The 22,630-nt window shown below is 40.9% G+C and overlaps 1 protein-coding gene across 10 annotated transcripts in view; it reads right to left on the bottom strand.

The window, feature by feature from the left end:
- Window positions 1-4,554: 4,554 nt before the first annotated feature.
- Spata7 (spermatogenesis associated 7) overlaps window positions 4,555-22,630 on the bottom strand; it is a 41,691-nt gene continuing 23,615 nt past the window's right edge. For 6 of the 10 annotated variants that reach the window (XM_030246502.1, XM_030246503.1, XM_006515358.4 and 3 more), the window contains 7 exons: window positions 15,728-16,161; window positions 14,758-14,824; window positions 12,287-12,402; window positions 11,156-11,209; window positions 10,069-10,146; window positions 5,485-5,542; window positions 4,570-5,272 (listed from right to left, as the gene is read on the bottom strand). In XM_030246502.1, coding sequence (XP_030102362.1) covers window positions 4,703-5,272; window positions 5,485-5,542; window positions 10,069-10,146; window positions 11,156-11,209; window positions 12,287-12,402; window positions 14,758-14,824; window positions 15,728-16,161 — 1,377 coding nt within the window. In that variant the 3' untranslated portion in view covers window positions 4,570-4,702. Of the gene's footprint in view, window positions 5,273-5,484; window positions 5,543-10,068; window positions 10,147-11,155; window positions 11,210-12,286; window positions 12,403-14,757; window positions 14,825-15,727; window positions 16,162-22,630 lie in introns of all 10 variants that reach the window. The other 4 variants (NM_001289574.1, NM_178914.4, NM_001289572.1 and 1 more) reach the window with 2 other exon arrangements.

The raw sequence follows: 22,630 nt of genomic DNA, 5'->3' as shown, positions 1-22,630 counted from the left end.
ATACCCACTTGAGCATGCACTTGAATTTTAAATTTTCACTTTTTAGTAAGGTACACATATTAGTGCTATGAAAAGGTATCAGATCACGTGGAAGTGATGGACATCGAGTGACTGATCTTTTTACTGCATTAGTTACTTTTCTGTTACCATAACAACACACCACGACTAAGGCAGCTTTTAAGGAAAGCATTTCACTGGGCTTAGAGTTTCAGGAGGTTAGAGTTCATGACTGCCATGCAGGGAACGCAGCAGCAGCAGGCAGGTGGTGCTGCAGCAGTAGCTGAAAGCTCACATCTTGCTCCACACGTAGGAGGCAGGGGGAGCTAACCTCGAAAAGCCTGTCCCCAGTGAGACGCCTCCTCCAGCAAGGCCACACCTCCTCATCCTTCACAAACAGTTGCCTTACTCACAGTATTTTATCATAGTGACAGAAAAGTAACAAAAAGAGTTGATGATGGCAGAGGAAAGGCAGGATGGCAAGAATAGCTGAGAGCTCTTGATGTACGAGTGCGAATGACACTGAGCCTTTTGAAACCTCAAGCTCAACAGACTCCTCCCCGCCTCTGCAAAACAGCATCTCCAATAAGGCCACACCTCTCAATCCTTCCTAAAAAGTTCCGTGAACTGGGGACCAAGTAGTCAACATAAGCCTCTAGGGGCCATTCACATTCTCATTCAAACCACTACATTTACAGTATTTTTCATGTAGAGTTAAAAAATGTAAAAAGAATTTTGGTAAATCTTAGAAATATCTATCTATGCATCACTCAAATTGTATATATTGTATGTAATATAATTTAAATTTTTGTTTATATAAAATATACACATTAATATTATAGTATATATTACATATATACACCTAATTTTAAATAACATCATAAGGGTATTAATGCTAATTACCAGACATGAGAAATACAAAGTTGGTCAGGGACAATTTATGAGATCACCAAACAACATAGGCTATTGTCATTGCCCTTGCTCTTGATTTCCTCCTAGAACTTGAATGTAAGTCCCTATTGTTGATGACACCACACACAATAGATACAGGACTTGGAGGAATCGAGCTGGGTCCAAGCTTCTCTCTGGAGTGGCATGGTACCAGAAGGAGCCATTGAAAGCTGAGAAGGAAGAAGAGTAATCAAGAATCCTATCCAGATGTGATACCTACGAGCCACAGAGAGGACCAGATCTGCAAGGTATTGCCAAAGGTACAACAGTGGCACGTAGACTGTGTGTGTGTGTGCATGGCAGTTTACAACTCCCGTCACTTAGGGAATCAGGGAAGGATCCAGAATTCTATGGTCATGGAGGAGCACTGATTATCAGCTTCTTCTCCATGGCTTGCTCAGCCTTTTTTCTCATACAACTCACCTGCCCAGGGGTGTGGTCCCACCCACATCAATCATTAATCAGGAAAATGTCCTGCAGGCCAACTTTGTGATGGCATTTTCTTAGTTGAGGTTCTCTCTTCCCAAATGACTAGCTTAGGTCAATTTGACATAACAACTAGCCAGAACAATTCAACTAACACACAAACGTATCACTATTTAGCTACAGCCTTTTGTGTTTACCCCCGAGATCTCATGTTAGTACCAATGTCTCAGTGAGTGTGGGATGTTGGTATGGAGTGGGGAGGTGGACGCAGTGCAAAGGGACCCATGGCTGCTGAGGCCATAGAACCTAGACAACCTACTCATGCCACTTTCCTAACCCAGTATAATTTCTAACTGCACCCTACATATTCATTCTTAAATCCACAGGTAAGTGTAGACCTCACCACCCATTAAACTAGCTGCACATTGCAGGAATTTCTACTACAGAAAGACACAATGTCAAATGCAGAGAACCGCTAATGGGCTGCCCAGCCCTAGCTGACATCACAATTCCTTCACCAGATCCCAAAGCTTAGGGAGGGGAAGATACGATCCAGAGGACGGGGATGTCTGCTGTGAGATTATGTTGTCTATATACGATAGGAAAGTTGATATCATAAACTCTCAATAGTATGGCTGCTCAAACAAGATCTGAACAATGAAAACACCAGTTGCCATCCCAAGGTAGAAGGGAGAAATCCTGTGTCTATATGAAGAGCTACAGGCAGTTTATAACTAAGAGGCTAGTTGACCTTCCTCAGGGATAACAGCTCTCTCTCTCTCTCTCTCTCTCTCTCTCTCTCTCTCTCTCTATATATATATATATATATATATATATATATATATATATATATATATAGTGTGTGTGTGTGTAATTTAAATTATAAATTTCAATAATGTTTGAATATCAATGATATACTACAGCAATTTGCCTGAAAAAAGTTAGTCTTAATAACAAGATTAAAAATATAAGAAACCTTAAATCCATATGAATTAATATTTTACTACGTTCTCCTTTTAAAACTGGGAGTTTGTGCCATGAAAATTAGCTGTCCTGCATCCCTGTTTCTTACCATTTTGCCTGTAAATCTTTACCTAGCCTCCTTTGGATAGGAATGAATTAGCGGTTAGCCAGCCAGTGACCAGGGGATCCAAAGACACAGTTACTTCCTCTCAAGGAACTTATCTTCTAGAGTGTGGACATTATTGCAAACAAACAACACAGTACATACTGCAAACGAGTAGAAGGGTACAGCACTGGAGCAATCACTCAAGAGTCACAGGAGGTGACATTTAAGCTGAGCTATAGAGAAAGCTTAGAGCTCCAGGGTGTGCAGAAGGGAAAAATACTTGGAGAGTAAGCACAAAGACACGCAGAGGCAGACCAGGCAACAGGCGGGGCAGCCTATCGCCTCGAATGGGAAGGAGATGAACCAGAAGGAAACAACTTTACATGGTTAGAAGTGGGCACACTTGAGCAGGCTGCGGGTGTTTCACATACTACTAGTTTACTTCTTAAGAATATGGTGCTGGAATTAAACCCATCCAAAGGTTGAGAGTCAGAGGCTCAATACTTCAGGTCACAGATCAGACCTAGGCAATCTGGCTCGTAAGACATGCTCAGCACAGCTATGAACCTCAGAATAGAGGTGGGCCATATGATAGAAACTGAGATAGTACTTGAGTCTAAGCTTTTTCTAAATCCATCCTTTGTAACCTTACATAGCTTTTGTGATACCCAAGAACCAGTTTTAATATGTCTTTATATCAACTCACCTTTTAAAACAAAAACTGAAGAGAAACAAAGGAAAATAGCAAAATGTCCTAAGAAGGACACAAATTAGAATGGGTGAGGGCTCCAGACACAGACACACACAGACACACACACAGACACACACACAGACACACACACAGATTCAGAGTTAGAGGAAGCAGCAGCCAGCGTGGGGGTCTGCTGAGGGGCAATGAGTAAGGATCTGTTGTACAGCTACTGCTGAGAAAAGGTGGAGTTCAGGAATGGAATAAAAGTGGGTGGATGCAGAGTCCAAGGCTAGCCCAAGAGCCAAGACGAAGGAAGCATGGGAAAAGATGCCATGAACACTTGATCTTAGTCAAAGGCTCAGACGCATAAAGGTGCTGCTTTGAAAGGTGCTGGAGATGTGGCTCAGTTGGTAGAGTGCTTGCCTAGCATGCACAAGGACCCAGGCTCAGTGCTCAACACCCTCTAAAATGAGCATAGCCTTTAGTTCCACCACTGGGGAGGTGGAAGCATGAAGGTCAGAAGTTCAAGGTCAGCCTCTGCCAACAGAGCGGCTTCAGCTAAGCCTGAGTCACGAGACCCTGCCTTAAAAGTTGAGAGATTTCCAGAGGCTGGAGGAAGGGATGCCCTGTGGGACACCAGACACTGGAGCAGGACACCCCACCTCAGCACTGTGCTTTCTCCCAGGCCAGCTTGTCATCCTCAAACCCTATCTCGGGCAGCACCGGCAACATGAGAACTTAGCACATTACAGTGGCTGAATAGCCAATCACATTACTGTAAATAGTTGAAAAGACAAAAGAGAGGCTAGTCTCTTGAAACACTGGTTTTGTTTTGTGTGGTTTGTGGTTTTTGTTTGAGACAAGAGTCTCCTAACCCTCAAGCCCCTGTACGTTATAAGATGTAAACACCGTCCCAGATTATAAACCATTGTCAGTTCCCATGAGGTCACTGTGTTAGACCAAACATGTTCTGAAAAATGACTTTAGAAGTGGTGGATGAAGCCTCAGGTAACACAGGGGTCCCCAGCCTTGCATCTGCGCTCTTGTGTATCATCCCCTCACCCCTAAGACTGCAAGAGACCCGTGACTGTCCTGCTTCTCACCAAGAGTTACCTGCCTTGCTAGCAGTCTCTGTGGTTCTCCTTTGCCAAGCTGTGACCTGCTTAGGGAGCATGCACATGGCAGGAGATGGCAAGTAGCCATCTGTCCGCCAGCCAGCCAAGACCAGATGAAACTCGCAGATCTATGGTGCAAGAAAAGGAATTCTGCTGGCAACTGTAGCATGGAAGCAGTTTCTCCCCCAGTCGAGCCTCCTGATGCCATCACAGCCCTGAATACCACCTGGACTGTAGCTTTTGACCCCATCACTCTGTGTTTCAATTCTTGAACCATAGCAATATGAGAGCAATAATAAATATGTGGTGTTTCAAGACACTAAAATTGTGGTAATTTATTACATAGCATTGAAATTACAGAAATCTTAATATGTAAAAGGGGACAAAAAAAAAGAAGAAAAGTAATATTGAGTTACTGGCCACATGGAGTGTTTATTAATGTAGATCCAGAGGTCAGTCTTCAATGCTCATTCCCATGATTCGTAGAGTCGATAATTCCTTACCATGATTACTGCCACCATTGATGCTGGGGAATGGACCAGATGGGGACAGTGATGTGCTCAGACAACAGAGTTCCCTGGAAGTCTCAGCCCTTTCAAAGTCACTGTCACCTTCAATGACATCCACAGAGGTTTCCTGGTCTATTACACTATCAGAAACACTTGGATTGTTTTCATTCCAGGGTGAGGCTTCATTATCTGTTTCGTCATTGACCTGTTGAATTATAACACCCTCTGAATGCTTGACTTTATGGGCGGGTATTAAAAATTCGCCCGGTAAAGAGAACATCTTGTTTTCGTCCTTCGGCACAGCCGACAGCATGTCCAGGGCCTCCTGGTACTGCTGGCGCTCGTGGTGACTCACTGTTTCTTCATCACTTACAAACTCATTTTCTCTTGAAATCAGAGCCTTTTGAAAATGAAGTTGATTCAACATTCTGAAATGTTTTTGCTTTGCTGGGTCTTCCTCAGATATGCAGCCTAAGTCAACCTTCAGCCCATGCAGCAGGTAGCGCATCTTTCCCTAGAATTGGGGGGAAAGCAATTCTGAGGGTCGTTACATTCGCTACACTATTAAAACTGAACTCTATCTGCAGCGCTGCTAGTCTCATGATCACACTCTCCCAGTCCTGCCCCTTTCCCCTCATAAAAAGCACAAGGCAGAAAGTGCCTATTTTAAATAAAACATATTCTTTTAGAGAATAGAAAAACATTAAATTCCAAAGAAAGACCAACCTCCTCCAAATGATGTTTATTTTTCTTTATATGTCGCTCAAACAGTCGCTCTAGAAACCTACAAATGATAAAGAAAAATATTAGTATCTTAAACTCAGATAACCTACTAAATGTAAAATAGTTACATAACATAAAAACCGACAAAGGCTGCAAAGTAGTTTTCAGATGAATGGTTTTCCCTGTGAAGCTAGAAACAAATCCTTCCTGCTCTGTCACGTGCTCTAACCTGGCAGGCAGCCTGGCTTCTGTTACGCATTTGTTTTTACGTTAGATAACAGACGCCAGTCTATCAGAAGGATTACGTACTACTTATGTTTCTGTGACTGTTTTAGGTGAAGGATAGAACTGCCTGCAAATCTCTCTCCCCATTAGACACACAGACACTAAAAGCTCCCTGCGCCCTTCACCAACCCTACAGAAAATGCTCTCACAGAGCTGTTAACCTTGCTCCTAAAGAATACTCTCCATGGACGCCAAGCCTACAAAACAGCCTCCAAGTGGATGCCAGGGCTTTATGCTAAACATATACAATAGTCTGCCTCCACTCACCCCAGCCACGGTCTCTTATGCAGCCCTGGCATTCAGAGATCTGCCTCCTTGCTGGGATTAAAGGCGTGTGCTACCATGCCTGGCCCTCTCTTCCTGCTAAAGCCAGGGTATGAAGACCAGTGAGAGCCATGGTAAAGGTGAGAGATTACATCTCTAGGATGAGTTTCCTCTCCCCTGAGGTTACAGCCCCTTCAGAAAATTTACCTGAGAAGCAAAGGTCACGATCCCTTCAGAGAAGTGACCAGCTTCAGGGAATACATTCTTTCTACAGCAGGCCCAGTACCACTCTTACTATTCACAAGTCTCCTGGAAACAACTAATTTCCTTGGCCACCATCATTCATACTCGTTAACACATGCAGTAACCCAGGAGGCCTGGGTTGTCCTATCATGTTTAGAGATCCAGAAACTTGTATCCTACTCTACAGCTACTGCTAACATTCTGGAATTGCACACCCGGACATTGTTATATGCTTATATATTTCCTCAAGCTGGGATTAAATAATACATATTATTTTGGTATAAATACACACACACATACACACATTATTTTGGTATAAATACACACACACACACACACACACACACACAAACACACAAACACACGCATTTTCTCATCAACTAGATGAGATCAACTGAAAGGTTGAACACCTTTCAGTGTGAAGAACTCCATCTTGCACCATTTAGTTTCTTTCTCAGTCTGGTTTTATGTTTGGTCTTATGAACCAGTGCTAAATCTTAAAGAGGAAATATAAACATTTAAGGAAACATGTAAATGATATGCAAATTTTGGGGTTGTATTAAAAAACATAAAAGTTACCATTTTAACCCTGTAAAATGTGTAGTCCAGTAGGGTTCCACCTATTGGTGCTGCTGGGAAGTGGCTCTCTAAACTGTTTCACCTTGAAACTTAAAAACTCCTTATGCAGTTCTTAAAAGTTACTAGTTTTGTCTCAACAATAAAAGAACCTCTGGTGGAATCACCATGCCTGACCTCAAGCTGTGCTATAGAGCAACTGTGATTAAAAACTGCATGGTACTGGTACAGCGACAGACAGGTAGATCAATGGAATAGAACTGAAGACCCAGAAATGAATCCACACACCTGTGGTCACTTGATCTTTGACAAGGGAGCTAAAACCATCCAGTGGAAAAAGACAGCATTTTCAATAAATGGTGCTGGCACAACTGGCAGTTATTATGTAGAAGAATGTGAATTGATCCATTCTTATATCCTTGTACAAAGCTCAAGTCTAAGTGGATCAAAGACCTCCACATAAAACCAGAGACACCAAAATTTATAGAGGAGAAAGTGAGGAAAAGCCTCGAAGATATGGGCACTGGGGAAAAATTCCTGAACAGAACAGCAATGGCTTGTATTGTAAGATCAAGAATTGACAAATGGGACCTTATGAAATTGCAAAGTTTCTGTAAGGCAAAAGACACTGTCAAGAAGACAAAAAGGCCACCAACAGATTGGGAAAGGATTTATAACAATCCTAAATCTGATAGGAGACTAATATCCAATATACACAAAGAACTCAAGAAGGTGGACTCCAGAAATTCAAATAGCCCCATTAAAAATGGGGTTCAGAGTTAAACAAAGAATTCTCTCCTGAGGAATACCAAATGGCTGAGAAACACCTGAAAAAATGTTCAGCATCCTTAATCATCAGGGAAATGCAAATCAAAGCAACCTTGAGATTCCACCTCACACCAGTCAGAATGGCTAAGATAAAAAATTCAGGTGACAGCAGATGCTGGCGAGGATGTGGAGAAAGAGGAACACTCCTCCGTTGCTGGTGGGATTGATAGCTGGTACAACCACTCTGGAAATCAGTCTGGCGGTTCCTCAGAAAATTGGACATATAGTACTACCGGAAGATCCAGCAATACCTCTCCTGGGCATATACCCAGAAGATGTTCCAACTGGTAATAAGGACACATGCTCCACTATGTTCATAACAGCCTTATTTATAATAGCCAGAAGCTGGAAAGAACCCAGATGTCTCTCAACAGAGGAACGGATACAGAAAATTTGGTACATTTACACAATGGAGTACTATTCAGCTATTAAAAACAATGAATTTATGAAATTCTTGGGCAAATGGATGTATCTGGAGGATATCATCCTTAGTGAGGTAACCCAATCACAAAAGAAGTCATTAGATATGCACTCACTGATAAGTGGATATTAGCCCATAAACATAGAACACCCAAGATACAATTTGCAAAACACAAGAAAATCAAGAAGAATGAAGGCCAAAGTGTGGATACTTCATTCCTCCTTAGAACAGGGAACAAAACACCCATAGAAGGAGTTACAGAGACAAAGTTTGGAGCTAAGATGAAAGGATGGACCATTCAGAGACTACCCCACCTGGGGACCCATCCCATAATCAGCCACCAAACCCAGACACTATTGCATATGCCAGCAAGATTTTGCTGAAAGGACCCTGATATAGCTGTCTTGAGTGAGGCTATGCCAGTGCCTGGCAAATACAGAAGTGGATGCTCACAGTCATCTATAGGATGGAACACAGGGCCCCCAATGGAGGAGCTAGAGAAAGTTCCCAAGGAGCTGAAGGGGTCTGCAACCCTATAAGTGGAACAACAATATGAACTAACCAGTACCCCCAGAGCTCCTGTCTCTAGCTGCATATGTCGGCCATCATTGGGAAGAGAGGCCCCTTGGTCTTGCAAACTTTATATGTCCCAGTACAGGGGAACACCAGCGCCAAGAAGTGGGAGTGGGTGGGTAGGGAAGCAGGGCAGGGGGAGGGTATAGGGAACTTTTGGGATAGCATTTGAAATGTAAATAAAGAAAATATCTAATAATAATAAAAAGAAACAAAAAGGTACTAGTTTTGTATGTATATGTGTGCACGCCTGTGTATACACTCAAGGTTAAGGACGGCCGGCGTCTGTGTCTCTCATTCTCTGTCTATTCCTGTGAGACAAGGGCTCTCCTCCATGGAAGTTCCTGTTTTTAGGTGGGCTGGCAATGAGCAAACCCCAGTAAGCCCTCTTGTCTCTGCCCCTGCCAGCCTTGCGCGAGACCATGCTTGGCTCATGATGTGGGTGCTGAGGTCTGAACTCGGGTGGGTCCTCAGGGTTCAATAGCAAGTGCTCTTTTCCGCTGAGCTATCTCGCCTGCCCCCATTAAACATTTTTTTTTTTTTAAAACAAAGAAAGGAGGTATGAGAGTCCTGGCACATTCATTCCCGATCTTTTTATTCCAATAATGAAAGTTCCTTCATTAGAAAGCAAACCCTGAGGTGGGGAGAGACATAGCCACTGCGATGTCTGCAGTTGCATCTCATGACTGCGAAAGTGTGGCGTGTGCGTGGAGTCCTGTGGTCTGCTGCATGAAGAGGAGCCTGTGCCTGTGCATTTTAGACAGAGCAGTGTTTGAGCTGCACTAGGCACACAGCTTCCTTAAGCAATGCAATAGCTAAGATGGTTTTGCAAACTCTCCATTTTACATTAAGTGACAAACAGTTTCTAATTTGTCCTTATTAGATCTTCTATAAGATGTAGTAAAAATGTTTATAGGCTGATAAGATGGCTCACCAAGTAAAGGTACTTGCCACCAAGCCTGATGATTTTAGTTCAATTCTAGGACCCACATGGTGGAAGGAGAGGACCATCTTTTAACCCTTTCAGCACTCTGCTGTGGCATGTGACCACACACACACACATATAAATGTAATAAAAATTTGAAAACTGTTTTTTGATTCCCATTACAGTTTTTGACAGTAAAGTGGAATCAGGAAGGCTGTCCAGATAGCAAAGATTCAATTCATTATATATTCTGATGTAAGTCAAGATATTATAATATTTAAATTTTAAAAAATTTATTGTTTTCTATGGAGTGTGAAACAGCCTTTATAATTTACTATCAATTATAAGAACTTGATCATAAAACAGTATAACTTTTTGCAACCTTAAAAGTAACTTTTAAAAAGTCACATAGTGTGAAAAATATTTAATGTAAATCTCAACTACAGTAAACATTTAAAAAAACCCCTCTAACCTGTTAGAAAATAAACCAAGTTTCAAGATTTCATCCGTCACATTTTCCATGAAACTCAGGTACAGCAGCTCTTCTTCACTGCAGAGGAACACAGAGCATTAGAACCATTGTATGGCGAGAGCACCCAGGCAGGTCACAGGACTGCGACCCGAGAGGACAGGGGATGTTAGAAAACAAATCTGTTTTCTCATGTTCAAAAGGAAAATAGTAAAAGTGAGAAATTAGCACCCAACGGAGCAGAACTTCATCTTGTTGGAATATTCACAACAGCAGAAAGATAGAGACACGCCACCCAGGGGAACAGGGGTGGGCCTGATGCTCACTGAGTCCTGGTCTGCATCTTGTGTTTACATTAGGAAATTTACTGAGGAGAGAGAATTTTTTTTCTCAATATCCCTATAAAAAAATTTTTAGCAGACATTTTTAGATGAAAATGCTGTAGTAATTTTTAAATTATTGAACACAAAAATGTGTTCATTTATTATACTATTTAATACCTAAATTTTAGTACTATTATAAAAAGTTAGGATTTTATTATAATTGATTCTACTTAGCCAACTCATGAATGAGTGGAAATGGCAAGTGGATATTTGATTGCATGAGTGAACTAATTAGGGTGAGGTGGCTGTGTAAATCAGTCAGTTTTGAACCAACCCGCAGGAACCTGCTTAAGAACAACCAGGCTTGGAAATAAATGAAACTATGAAATAGCTTATTTCCTTGAAAAATGTAACTTAAAACTGTGACCTAACCTTTGACACCATCGATGACATGGCGTGCATCCCAAACCACCAAAGAGACCTGAGTCCCAAGTCACCCCTGCAGGCCTCTCTACTGTCTCAATTTATAAAGATAAGCGAGAATTTTACACACTAGTTATTAAAAATTATTAGTAGATGTTATTAACTTAGGGATGCATTTCCACTAAAGATTAAATGCCCAGGATTCCCCCATCAGCACTGATTAAGCCACTGATATTCCCAAAGCCGGGAGGAGAGAGAGAAGCTCCCGTCTTCAATTATCTTCTGTTTCCCCCAGTCTTAATTCTGCTTCCCACCACAGTATGAAGAGGGCAACATGATCTTACTCAGAGTAGATTTTACTGTCTGGAGAAAACTCTGTGGAGAGCTTACAGGATGCCCTAGAAAGAGAGAAAGGTAAACGATTTTAACAACAACATAAAAGGTTGGTATATATTCTGTGACTGGTATTCTACATTGGTAATGAAGTGCTTTGGAATTTCTGTCTGTGCATTTTCCTATCCTGACTTAACTGTGTGGGTACCTGCATGCATGCGTGTGTGCACATGTGCAATGAGTTTCAAGGACAGGGAATTAGAACTCAACTTACTCGTGGCCTTCAGCTGGCTCTCCCTAAGACGGGCCTGAGGGAGAAGCTGGGCCCTGAGGATCCATACATTTCTTTCTGCGCCCAAACATGTCCTCATTCTTCCTGGTGGGAACTCTCCTCCCTTTATCTCATACCCAGTCTCTTACAGGGGAAATGCAGTTGAGAGCCAAAACTTGCTAGTCCAACATTTTGCTAGGTGTGAATGTGTCGCTAAACCCAAGGAGCGGTGTTCACAGAACACCTCCCACCAGCAGGGCGGGCCAAAGACTGGCATGTGGGAATGTTCCACACCACAATCTTGTGGTTTTTGAAATTTTTATTAATTATTGTGTAACATATGTGTTTGTGTGTGTGTGTCTGTGTACACATGTGTATAGGCAAGTACCATGAGATCAGAGAGTGATTCTCAGGAGTCAGTCCTCTCCTTTTATGGTGGCTTTTGGGGATCAAACTCTGTTTATCAGGCTTGCAAGGCAAGCACTTCCACTTGCTGAGACAGCTTGCCAGTCTCCAAACCACGTATTTCAACTCATCAAATGGTAAGGCTGCCAGAGAGTCTCTCCTTAAGAGCAGCTACTGGAAACTAGCGTCCTCTTTCCCTTTATCAACACATTAGCCAAACTAAGTCTAACCTTTATTGAGCATAAACTTTCCTTAGTATGACTAACAGTGGCCATAGAATTGTACAATACTGAAATATCTTAGCACATATAATTAAAACAGTACTTAAGGTGAATGCTTGTGTGTCCATTACACAGGACAGCAAATGGAGACAGGGTTTCACTTTAACCTAGGCTGACCTTGAACTTGCAGTGGTCCTCCTGCCTTAGCCCCCACGTTCAGATCCAGGTGTGAGGCTGCCACCCACCTTTCTGAGGACTGCTGCAGAATCCCATCTTGAATACTGTCCCATGCTAAGTTTTGTCCTTGTGAGGGTAAAGGAGCTATTTTGTCTTCAGCACCATTTCTCGTGTAATTAGGTACCTGGAAGTGGAACAAAAAAAATGCATTTGTTTCAAAAGTATGGTGTAAAATAAATAAAACAACAAATCCTAATGAAAATGAAAACATGAAAGTACCCGATATATTAAAACAAAAACACTTTAGAATAGTTTTCCCAGTCAGCATATTCCATGTTTATTTAAAGATGAAGAGACGTCATCTTTATGTTAATGAGCAGCATTTTAAAGACCATTAGGAAATCATAAGGTAAATCATAAGTCACAGGCTGGGGCAGGGGCCTGTGTATGTAACCCAGCTCTGAAGAGCCAGAAGCACGAGGGTCCCAACTTTAGGCAGACCTGGGGCATCCTGATCTCACTGCAAGTGCTCCGTCCGCAGCCATACTATCTTTTACACTCTTTATTTTATTTGAGATAAGGTCTCACTCTGTAGCTTTAACTGTCCCAGAACTTGCTATATAGATCAGGCTGTCCTGGATCGCTTCCCAAGTGCTGGGGTGAAAGGTGAGCCCCTACACCTGGCTATCCCTGAAAGTGTCCATCTTCTCTGAACCCAGAAACTAAGCAGTTGGTCTGGTTAGTAACTGGATGGGAGATATCACCCCCCCTGCACATACACCCACATTAAAAAAAGAAAGAAAGAAACAAACAAAAGATAGAATTGAAATCCATGAACATGATACAAATTTGTAGCTCTTGTGTAAATTAAAAAAAAATACATGATTAAAAAGCGCATCTGGGTCAAACGCCTGAGAGCAGCTGCAGCAGCAATGCATATGAACACTATTAAACAAACAAAGTCATGGCTCATGACGTGAGCAGAATCTTACGTGTCACAGACCTGGCACTATTTATTTGTACTATTATAACGTTATGTGTTTTCTTCTCTTTCAGACAGGTCTTCCGTAGCTCAGGACGCCTTAACAATCCCTCTGTGTCTGCGGATGACTTTTAACTCTGATCACTCTGCCTCTCCTTCGAGAGTTCTAGAAGTACAAGCATGCCCTACTGGGGTTGGAGAAATGGCTCTGTGGCTAAGAGGACTCAGCCTCAGTTCCCAGGGCCCACATGTAACTGTCATTAACTCCAGTCAGGGGATCCAGCACCTTGTCCTGACTTCTCTGGGCATCAGTCTATACACATGGTACACAGACATACGCAAAACATCTGTACAAAATAAAACAACCAACCAAGTTCCTGCAGTACGGTATATCGGCTTTGTTCATGCTAGGCAAGTACTCTACCAAGTAAGTCACATCCCCAGCCCTACAAAGCTGACTTCTGTAAAATGCTTTACAGTTCTAAAGTGTAACGTGTAGATCTGCTGTGGTTAATACTACACTAGCTCTCTCAGCTCCTACACCACTGGGAGGGAGGATCCATGCTTTTCTTGAAGGACTATGAACATTTGGATCCTGAAGTAATAAACTGGGCTTCTTAGCATTCTCACTCACCACTATCATTGCGCTGCTGACAGTGATGTGTGCATGCTGTTTGTGTGAGTGCAGGCATGTGCATGTGCATACCACAGTTTACATGTAGAGGTCACGAGACGCTTTTAGGAATCAGTTTTCTCCTGCCACAGTTTGGATAATAAACCATGTCTATGGATAGATTTAAGTTAGAGCATAAATACATGATTGAAATTACCCAAACGGAATGAGCTTGCTTGAAAAATCACATTTAAAGCTGTGATATGTTAAAATAAATCATTGTTAAACATTCAAAATACATACAGTATAATAAAGTTTATAAAAATAAAGGCAAAAACATAAGAGAATATTATCTACTGATTCTTATATGATGTCAGATTTATAATAATATAGTCATCAACAATTCTATAAAAGATGCAGGCATTGAAAATTCAAACTTGTATGTATCTTTGATAGCACCTTTAGGAACTTGTCTATTTTTTTCTGTGATTCAGGGGTGGTACTGAACCTAGCCTTGCACATCCAAGTAATTTCTCTACCACTGAGCTATCGTCCCAGCCCTTGGCTATTTTGGGACACAATCTTGCTGTATAGCTCAGGCTAGACTCCAGTTGGCTGTATAGTCTATGATGGCTTCAAAGTCATGTTCCTACCTTTACCAATCATTGGGATTATAGGCAAATGTCACCAAGCCTGGTTCTCAGAATCTGTATATTTTATTCATCCACTCATTCAGCTAGCCAACCAGCCAGCGAACCACTTGGGTGCTAATAACAAATGACTTCCTGGATTTGGTAGGATCCATCTGGTCACTCAGAGAGCATGGTCACGACCTGCAAACTGTCACATGTTGACTATATGAGAGGTCACTCCTGATAGTCCAAATAGCTGTGTGCATCCTATACAAGTCAAAGCACCTACAACTCTGAAGATCTGTTTAGTACCTGGTTTATGTTCACTTCTGAGTCCTTTGAGCTCGTTTTCTCAGCTGTCCCAAGCTCAGAGTTAAAGCTACAACATTTACAAAGAAATGATTGTTACTTCTTTATAAACATAGCAACAACGGGCTTTATTGTCAAGAAAAAGTATACTATAAGCAAATAAAATCCCAACTATTTACTTTTTAAAAAATGTGTCATTTCTATTTATGTGTCTGAAAATAGACATGATTTGGCTCACATATGCTTCCCTTTCCTTACTTGATGAATAGATTTCAGTTAAATATACAATGAGGTAAGAGAAATGAGACTATAACATTTATAAAGGTATGATGATTTCTGCATCTTTCCTTTTTTACCGATTAAACTTGATCTTTGATAATTTCAGACAAGTATACATTCATTCTGTTTACTGTCCTCCCCCCAGCTCTTCCTGCCATGGCCATCGACCCTCTTTCCCACAGTCCTGACAACTAAGGCCTGCTCCCGACTTGTGTCATGCTTGCACAGTGGCCAGGCTGATATGTCTCTTTAGTTTTAGGATCTGTGCTGCCAAATCTGGCAGGGGCTCCTTCATTCCTCCGCCCGCCAGCTGATCTTATTCTCCCCTTTGGGCGTCACTGTTTTGCCACTGTTAACGCGAATACATATCTACAACTACAGTATCTGGTAATATATCTTAAGACTTCTCTGAAAATGTAACATTTAAAGACATAAAAAATTCAAGAACTATGTTTACAACAATAACATATAGCACTCATAGTTATAAGAACTTAACAAATCTAATAGCTTATAAAAAGCTACTGTGCTGCTTCCAAAGACCCCTTGGAAAGTCTACTAACTCATTTCAGTGAAAAGGCGCAGCCGGATCTCAAGGCTGGCATGTGAAGTGTACAGCAAAGAGAGAAACACTGCTTATGAATCCTTTCCATTGACTCCCTGGTCGTGCAGTCAGCTCTGGACATGCCATACAGACCTGCTTAATTCAGTTTGGGTTTCAGCTTCCATCCGCTGATCTGAAAAATCCTTTCTTCTTTTGGCAGGTGTGTAGTAGCGGTACTGTGACAGGAAGGACTTTGCTTCTGTTTTTAAAGTTCGTGGAGTGAATGGCGACTGCTTGTTAGAGAAGAGGTCAGAGTGCTTTTCCAACAGATCTCCACTTGGGGTCTTGGCGAGGGCTACCTGGAACTGGTGGGCACTCCGAGGCCGCCTGTCGCAGCCATGCCCACAGCCTGAGTGTCTGGATGGAGAGGTGCTGGCATGCTTCTGGGTGCCACTCATGAGCATCTTACTTGATTCAGGCAGACTTAGATGCAGTCCCTCGGAAGAAGGGATGAGTGACTTTGAAAATGATGGGTATCTTGTCATTTCTTCTATGAACACATCCTGGTCTTGTGGTTCCCCTGAGGGCTAAGAACATTTGATATGATAGTCATCAGTGGCACTGCCACTGGGAATCTCAGGACTAACTTATACATGCATCTTGGCTCTAACTAGGCACTTTTTCCTCGCAGTGATGGGCTGAATGCCAGCAGGGCCTTGAGCTGTCCGGCAAGTGTTCTGCCCCTTCCCAGCCCTGTCCTTATTTTCTACAAGAAAGGGAGGACCAGAACCACAGATACAAGATGATCTACACTTTAATATTACATATTATCTGTTCTAAAAATTTACCTGAAAACTAACAATTTTAGAATTTGTTTATAGCACAAGGAATCTTAAATTGATCTTAATTCTTTTCTTGATAACGTATAGATCAGCTAACTTACAAACTGCTATATCTAAGTAAGGAAACTATATGACTATTTTCTAAATAGGTCTAGACACATAATTTCCTTTCTAATCTTTCTTTCTCAAAACGAAAGACAGAATGAGTATTGTCTTATGTTATTACTTCAACATATTAGCCTTAAAATGTGCTCCCAAACTAGGCTGATATTACTGCTGGTGTACAAAGAGCTTGTCTCTTTGGAAAGAGATTTCTGAATCCTACAGAGCTATTAATTAATAATCATAAGAATTATTTATACCCAGAGGAATGGTGTAAGCTAAACCCAGAGCAAGGAGAAAAGCATAGGACATTAGGTTGACTGTAAAAGGAAAGTCTATCAGTGTAAAGTTTTACTAGAATGAAATGGCAAGGCTGGGGGCCACTGAGATGGTTATGTGATTTGCTATACATGTAAAGTTCGTGTAAAGAACACCTACCCAATTTACAATCACAAAACAACCGAGTAATAAATCTCTTTCATGGACAACAGCAGAAGAAATGATGGACCAAGATCTTACAACTGTCTGTTAGATACTCAAAGAGTTGAAAACAATTCAGTTGAAGACCAGGCAAGGGGCAGATTATGTGAAAAATCTAATACTTGTTTTACAAAAGTTCCAAGTTATTTATGTTTTATAAAAGAATGAATAGATTTTGATTTTTATTATTTGAACTGCTTTGAAATGTTTCATACTCTATTCATAAAGATGAACCACAGCCATACAGTTGGTTAGGATTACAGGCCAGAAGCAGCTGCACCTGTGGGTCTGCAGCAGCTGGAAGGGAAGCACAAGGAAGGGTCCTGAGAGCTGACACCGCATGAGCCAGGGTGAGAGGAGAGCACTGTGGGTGGTGAGGATTTCTGTTCTGAAATATGAGCTCCGATGCAGAACCTGCTAAGCCACTAGGAGGCCAAAGCCAGCATTTTAAATTGCAACTCTCTTTTCAGGGAGAATATTCTAGAACCATAATAAATATCTGTTAACCTTAAAATCCACCCAATTATTAAAATATACCAAATTAATAATTTAAGATAACCTAAATGAGTCTAAAGCATTAATCATTAAAGCTTATTAAAAATGTAGGCAAACTGGGTCCTCAGTAGTGGTGAGTCCTCAGTTAGTGTCCCCTAAGCTCCATTTTCTAGCTCATGGCCCTGCCTGGATTCCTAGAGGCCTGGTGACACCAGGGACAAACAGGTAAGACCCTGCTCCCTGAATCCTTGGCCTTTCAAGTCCCGTAAAGCATACCCAGTAGCAGTAAACTGCTCCCTGTCCCCTGCACTCCATTGTCCTGCTCACAGCTCTGCCTGCATTCCTGGAGGCCTTTGGGTACCAGAGTCAACCAGACAGCTAAAGGCAGTATAATGACACAATTAACAACAGCCAGGGCAATACAGCACCACCAGAGCCTAGCTATCCTACAAGAAAATGACCTTAAATCCAATCTTATGAAGATGACAGATGCCTTTAAAGAGGAAGTAAATAAATCCCTTAAATTTAGGAAGCCTGGCAGTGGTGGTTGAATGCCTTTAATCCCAGCACTCGGGAGGCAGAGGCAGGCGGATTTCTGAGTTTGAGGGCAGCCTGGTCTACACAGTGAGTTCCAGGACAGCCAGAGCTATACAGAGAAACCCTGTCTCGGGAAACCAAAAAAAAGAAATTTAGGAAAACACAATCAAACAGGTGAAGGAAATGAATGAAATTGTTCAAGACCCGAAAATGGAAATAGAAGCAATAAAGAAAACACAAACTGGGGGCTGGTGAGATGGCTCAGTGGGTAAGAGTACCCGACTGCTCTTCCAAAGGTCCGGAGTTCAAATCCCAGCAACCACATGGTGGCTCACAACCATCCGTAACGAGATCTGACGCCCTCTTCTGGTGTGTCTGAAGACAGCTACAGTGTACTTACATATAATAAATAGATTAAAAAAAAAAAAGAAAGAAAACACAAACTGAGGGAATCCAGGAGATAGAAAATTTAGGTAAGAGAACAGAAACTATAGATATAAACATCACCAATAGAATACAAGAGATAGAAGAGAGAATCTCAGGCATAGAAGATAGGATAGGAGAAATTGATACATTGATCAAAGAAAACGTTAAATCTAAAAGTTTCTGATATAAAACATCCAGGAAATATGGGACACTGAAAAGACTAAACCTAAGAATAATAGGAATAGAAGACTCCCAGATCAAAGGCCTAGAAAATATTTTTTAATTAAATCATAGAGGAAAATTTCCCTAACCTAAAGAAAGAGATCCCTGCAAACATTCAAGGGTATAGAATACCAAATAGACTAGACAAAAAATAATAATAATCCAACCACATAATAATCAAAACACGAAATGCACAGAACAAAGAAGAATATTAAAAGCAGCACAGGAAAAAAGGTCAAGTAACATATAAAGATAGACCTACCAGAATTATACCTAACTTCTCAACAGAGACTTTAAATGTCAGAAGCTTCTGGGCAAATGTCTTGTACTCTCTAAGAGATCACACATGCCAGCCCAGACTACTATACCCAGCAAAACTTTCAATCACTTATAGATGGAGAAAACAAGATATTTCACGACAAAACCAAATTTAAACAATACTTATCCATAATCTAGATCTACAAAAGATACTAGAAGGAAAAATCCAACCCAAGGAGCTTAACCATACCCAAGAAATCACAGGAAATAATTTTACACCAGCAAAAACAAAAGAAGGAAAACGTATGCATGCATGTACACACAGTATCACCACCAACATCAAAATAATGGGAATTAACAATCATTATTGGTCTTTAATCTCTCTCTACATCAATGTACTCAATTCCTTAATAAAAAGACACAGACTATCAGAATGGGTGTGAAAACAGGATCCATCATTCTGCTGCATAAAGAACCAACACTTTAACATCAAAGATAGACATTACCTCAGAGTAAAAGGCTAGAAAAAGATTTTCAAGGAAACAGACCCAAGAAGCAAGCTGGAATAGCCATTCTAATATCTAATAAAATAGACTTCCAACCAAAATTAATCAAAAGAGATGGAGGATACCAATCAAAAGAAAAAAAACCACCAAGATGACATCTCAATTCTGAATATCTATATCCTAAATGCAAGAGTACCCACATTTTTAACTTTACTAAAGCTTAAATCACAAATTGAACCCAATACATTCATAGTAGGAAATTTCATCATGCCACTCTCACCAATGGACAGGTCATCCAGACAGAAACTAAACAGAGAAATAGTGGAACTAGTGGATGTTATGACTCAAATGGACCTAACAAATATCTACAGAACATTTCACCCAAACACAAACCTTCTTCTCAGCACTTCACAAAACAGTCTCCCAAACTGGTCATATACTTCATCACAAAGCAAGTCTCAACAGATACAAGAAAACTGAGACAACTTCTTGTATCTTATCAGACCATCATAGAAGCTGGACTTTAACAATAACAGAAAGCCTACAAACTCATGGAAACTGAACAACTCTCTACTGAATGGCCACTGGGTCAAAGGGAAATAAATTGAAGACATTCTAGAATTCAATGAAAATGAATGCACAACACACCTAAGCTTAAGGACACAAAACAATGCTAAGAGGAAAATTCATAGCAGTAAGTGCCTTCATAAAGAAATTAGTGAGATCTCATAGTAGTGACTTAACAACATATCTGAAAGCTCTAGAACAAGGAGAAGCAAACATACACAAGAGGAGTAGAGTGCAGGAAATAATCAAACTCATGGCTAAAAATAAATTAGTTAGAAACAAAGAGAACAATACAAAGAATCAACAAAACCAAGAGCTGGTTCTTTGAGAAAATCAACAAGATAGACAAATCATTAGCCAAACTAACTAAAAAGAAGAAGGAGACTAATTAAATTAGTAAATTCAGAAATGAAAAGGGGGACATAAGAACACATACTGAGGAAATCCAAAGAATCATTAGGTTATACTTTAAAAACCTGTACTCCACAAAAATGAAAAATTTAAATGAAATGGACTATTTTCTTGAAAGATACCACTTACCAAAGCAAGATCAGGCAAATAATCTAAGTAGAACCTATACTCCCAAAGGAAATAGAATCGGTCCCAACCAACCAACCAACCAATCAATTAATCTAGGGCCAGATGGTTTTAATGTAGAATTCTTCTAAGCCTTCAAAGAGCAAATACCAATACTCTTCAAATTACTTCATAAAATAGAAACAGAAGGAACACTGTCAAATTCATTTTATGAGGCCAGTCACTCTGATACCTAAACTACACAAAGATTCAACCACGAAAGAGAATTTCAGATCAGTCTCCATTATGAACATTGATACAAAAACACTCAAGAAAATACTCAAACAAAATCCAAGAACATATCAAAAACTTCATCCACCATGACCAAGTAGGCTTCATACCAGAGATCCAGGGATGGTTCAACCTACAAAACTCTCTCAATGTAATCCATCATATAAACAGACTGAAAGAAAAAAATCTTCACAAGATCATCTCATATAATATAAAATATCTTGGTGTAACTCTAACCAAGCAAGTAAAAGACCTGTATGACAAGAACTTCAAATCTATAAAGAAGGAAACTGAAGAAGATCTCAGAAGATGGGGAGATCTCCCATGCTCATGGATTGGTAGGATTAACAGTAAAATGGCCATTCTACCAAGAGCAATCTACAGATTTAACACAATTCCCATAAGATTCCAACATAGTTCTTTACAGACCTTGAAAGATAAAACACGTGTACAATAAAGAACTTCTGGAGGTAGGTATCACCATCCCTGATTTCAAGCTATACTACAGAGTAATAGAAATAAAAACCTGGCATAAAGATAGACAGGTTGATCAATGGGATTGGAGACCCAGAGGTAAGCCTACACCCTATGGACACTTGACTTTAGACAGAGAAGCCCAAAACAGGAAAAAGAAAACATCTTCAACAAATGATACTGGCCCAACTGGATGTCTGCATGTAGAAGAATGAAAATAGACATATCAATTGCCCTGCACAAAACTCAAGTCCAAGTGGATCAAAGACCTCAACATAAAACCAGATATACTAAATCTGATAGAAGAGAAAGTGGGGAATAGCTTTGAATGCATTGGCACAGGAGATAACTTCCTGAACAGAACACCAACAGCTCAGGCACTGAGATCAACAGTAAGTGGAGCCTCACAAAACTGATAACCTTCTGTAAGGCAATGGACACCGTCAAAAGGACAACATGTCAGCTTACAGAAGGGGAAAAGATTTTCATCAACTCCATATCTGACAGAGACCAAAACATTCAAAATATATAAAGAACTCAAGAAATTAGTTATCAGCAAACCAAATAACCCAATTTAAAAAATGGAATACAGATTTAAACAGAGAATTCTTGACAGAGGAATCTCTAATGGCAAGAAGCACTTAAAGAAATATTCACTGGGTGTGGTGGCGCACGCCTTTAATCCCAGCACTTGGGAGGCAGAGGCAGGTGGATTTCTGAGTTCGAAGCCAAGAAAGAAAGAAAGAAAGAAATTTTCAACACCCTTAGTCACCTGGGCAAATCAAAACTGTCATCAGAGAGGCTTCACCCAGCATCTGATGAAAACTGATACAGAGACCACAGCCAATCATTAAGTGGAGATCGGGGAATCCTATGGAAGGTGGGGAGGAAGATTTAAAGGAGCTTGAGGGGTCAACGACACCACAAGAAAACCACAGGAATCAACTAACCTGGACACATAGGGGTTCATAGAGACTGAAGTGGCAACCTGGGAGCATGCGGGAGACTGACCTAAGCCCTCTGCACGTAGGTTATAGTTGTGTAGCTTAGACTTCATGTGAGACTCCTAAAGTGGGAGCAGGGGCTGTCTCTGATTGTGTTGCCTGCCTTTGAATCCCTTTCCCTTGACTGAGCTGATGCGCTAGTCTACCGCAATCTCATATGCCAAGGCAGATTGACATCCATGGGAGGCCATCCCTTTCCTGGGGAGAGGTGCAAGTCAGAGGGAGGTGAGGTGAGAGGGAGAGACTGGGAGGAGAGGAGGGAGGGATGTAAAATAAATAACTCAATCAATTAAAAAAAAATGTAGGCAAAAAACATGTAGGCAAACTAAAAATTAC

The sequence above is a fragment of the Mus musculus genome, chromosome 12 (assembly GCF_000001635.26).
Source record: "Mus musculus strain C57BL/6J chromosome 12, GRCm38.p6 C57BL/6J".
NCBI classification, from domain to species: domain Eukaryota; kingdom Metazoa; phylum Chordata; class Mammalia; order Rodentia; family Muridae; genus Mus; species Mus musculus.
The sequence above is the reverse complement of the archived record's forward strand: the minus strand, read 5'-3'. Positions and strand labels throughout refer to the sequence as shown.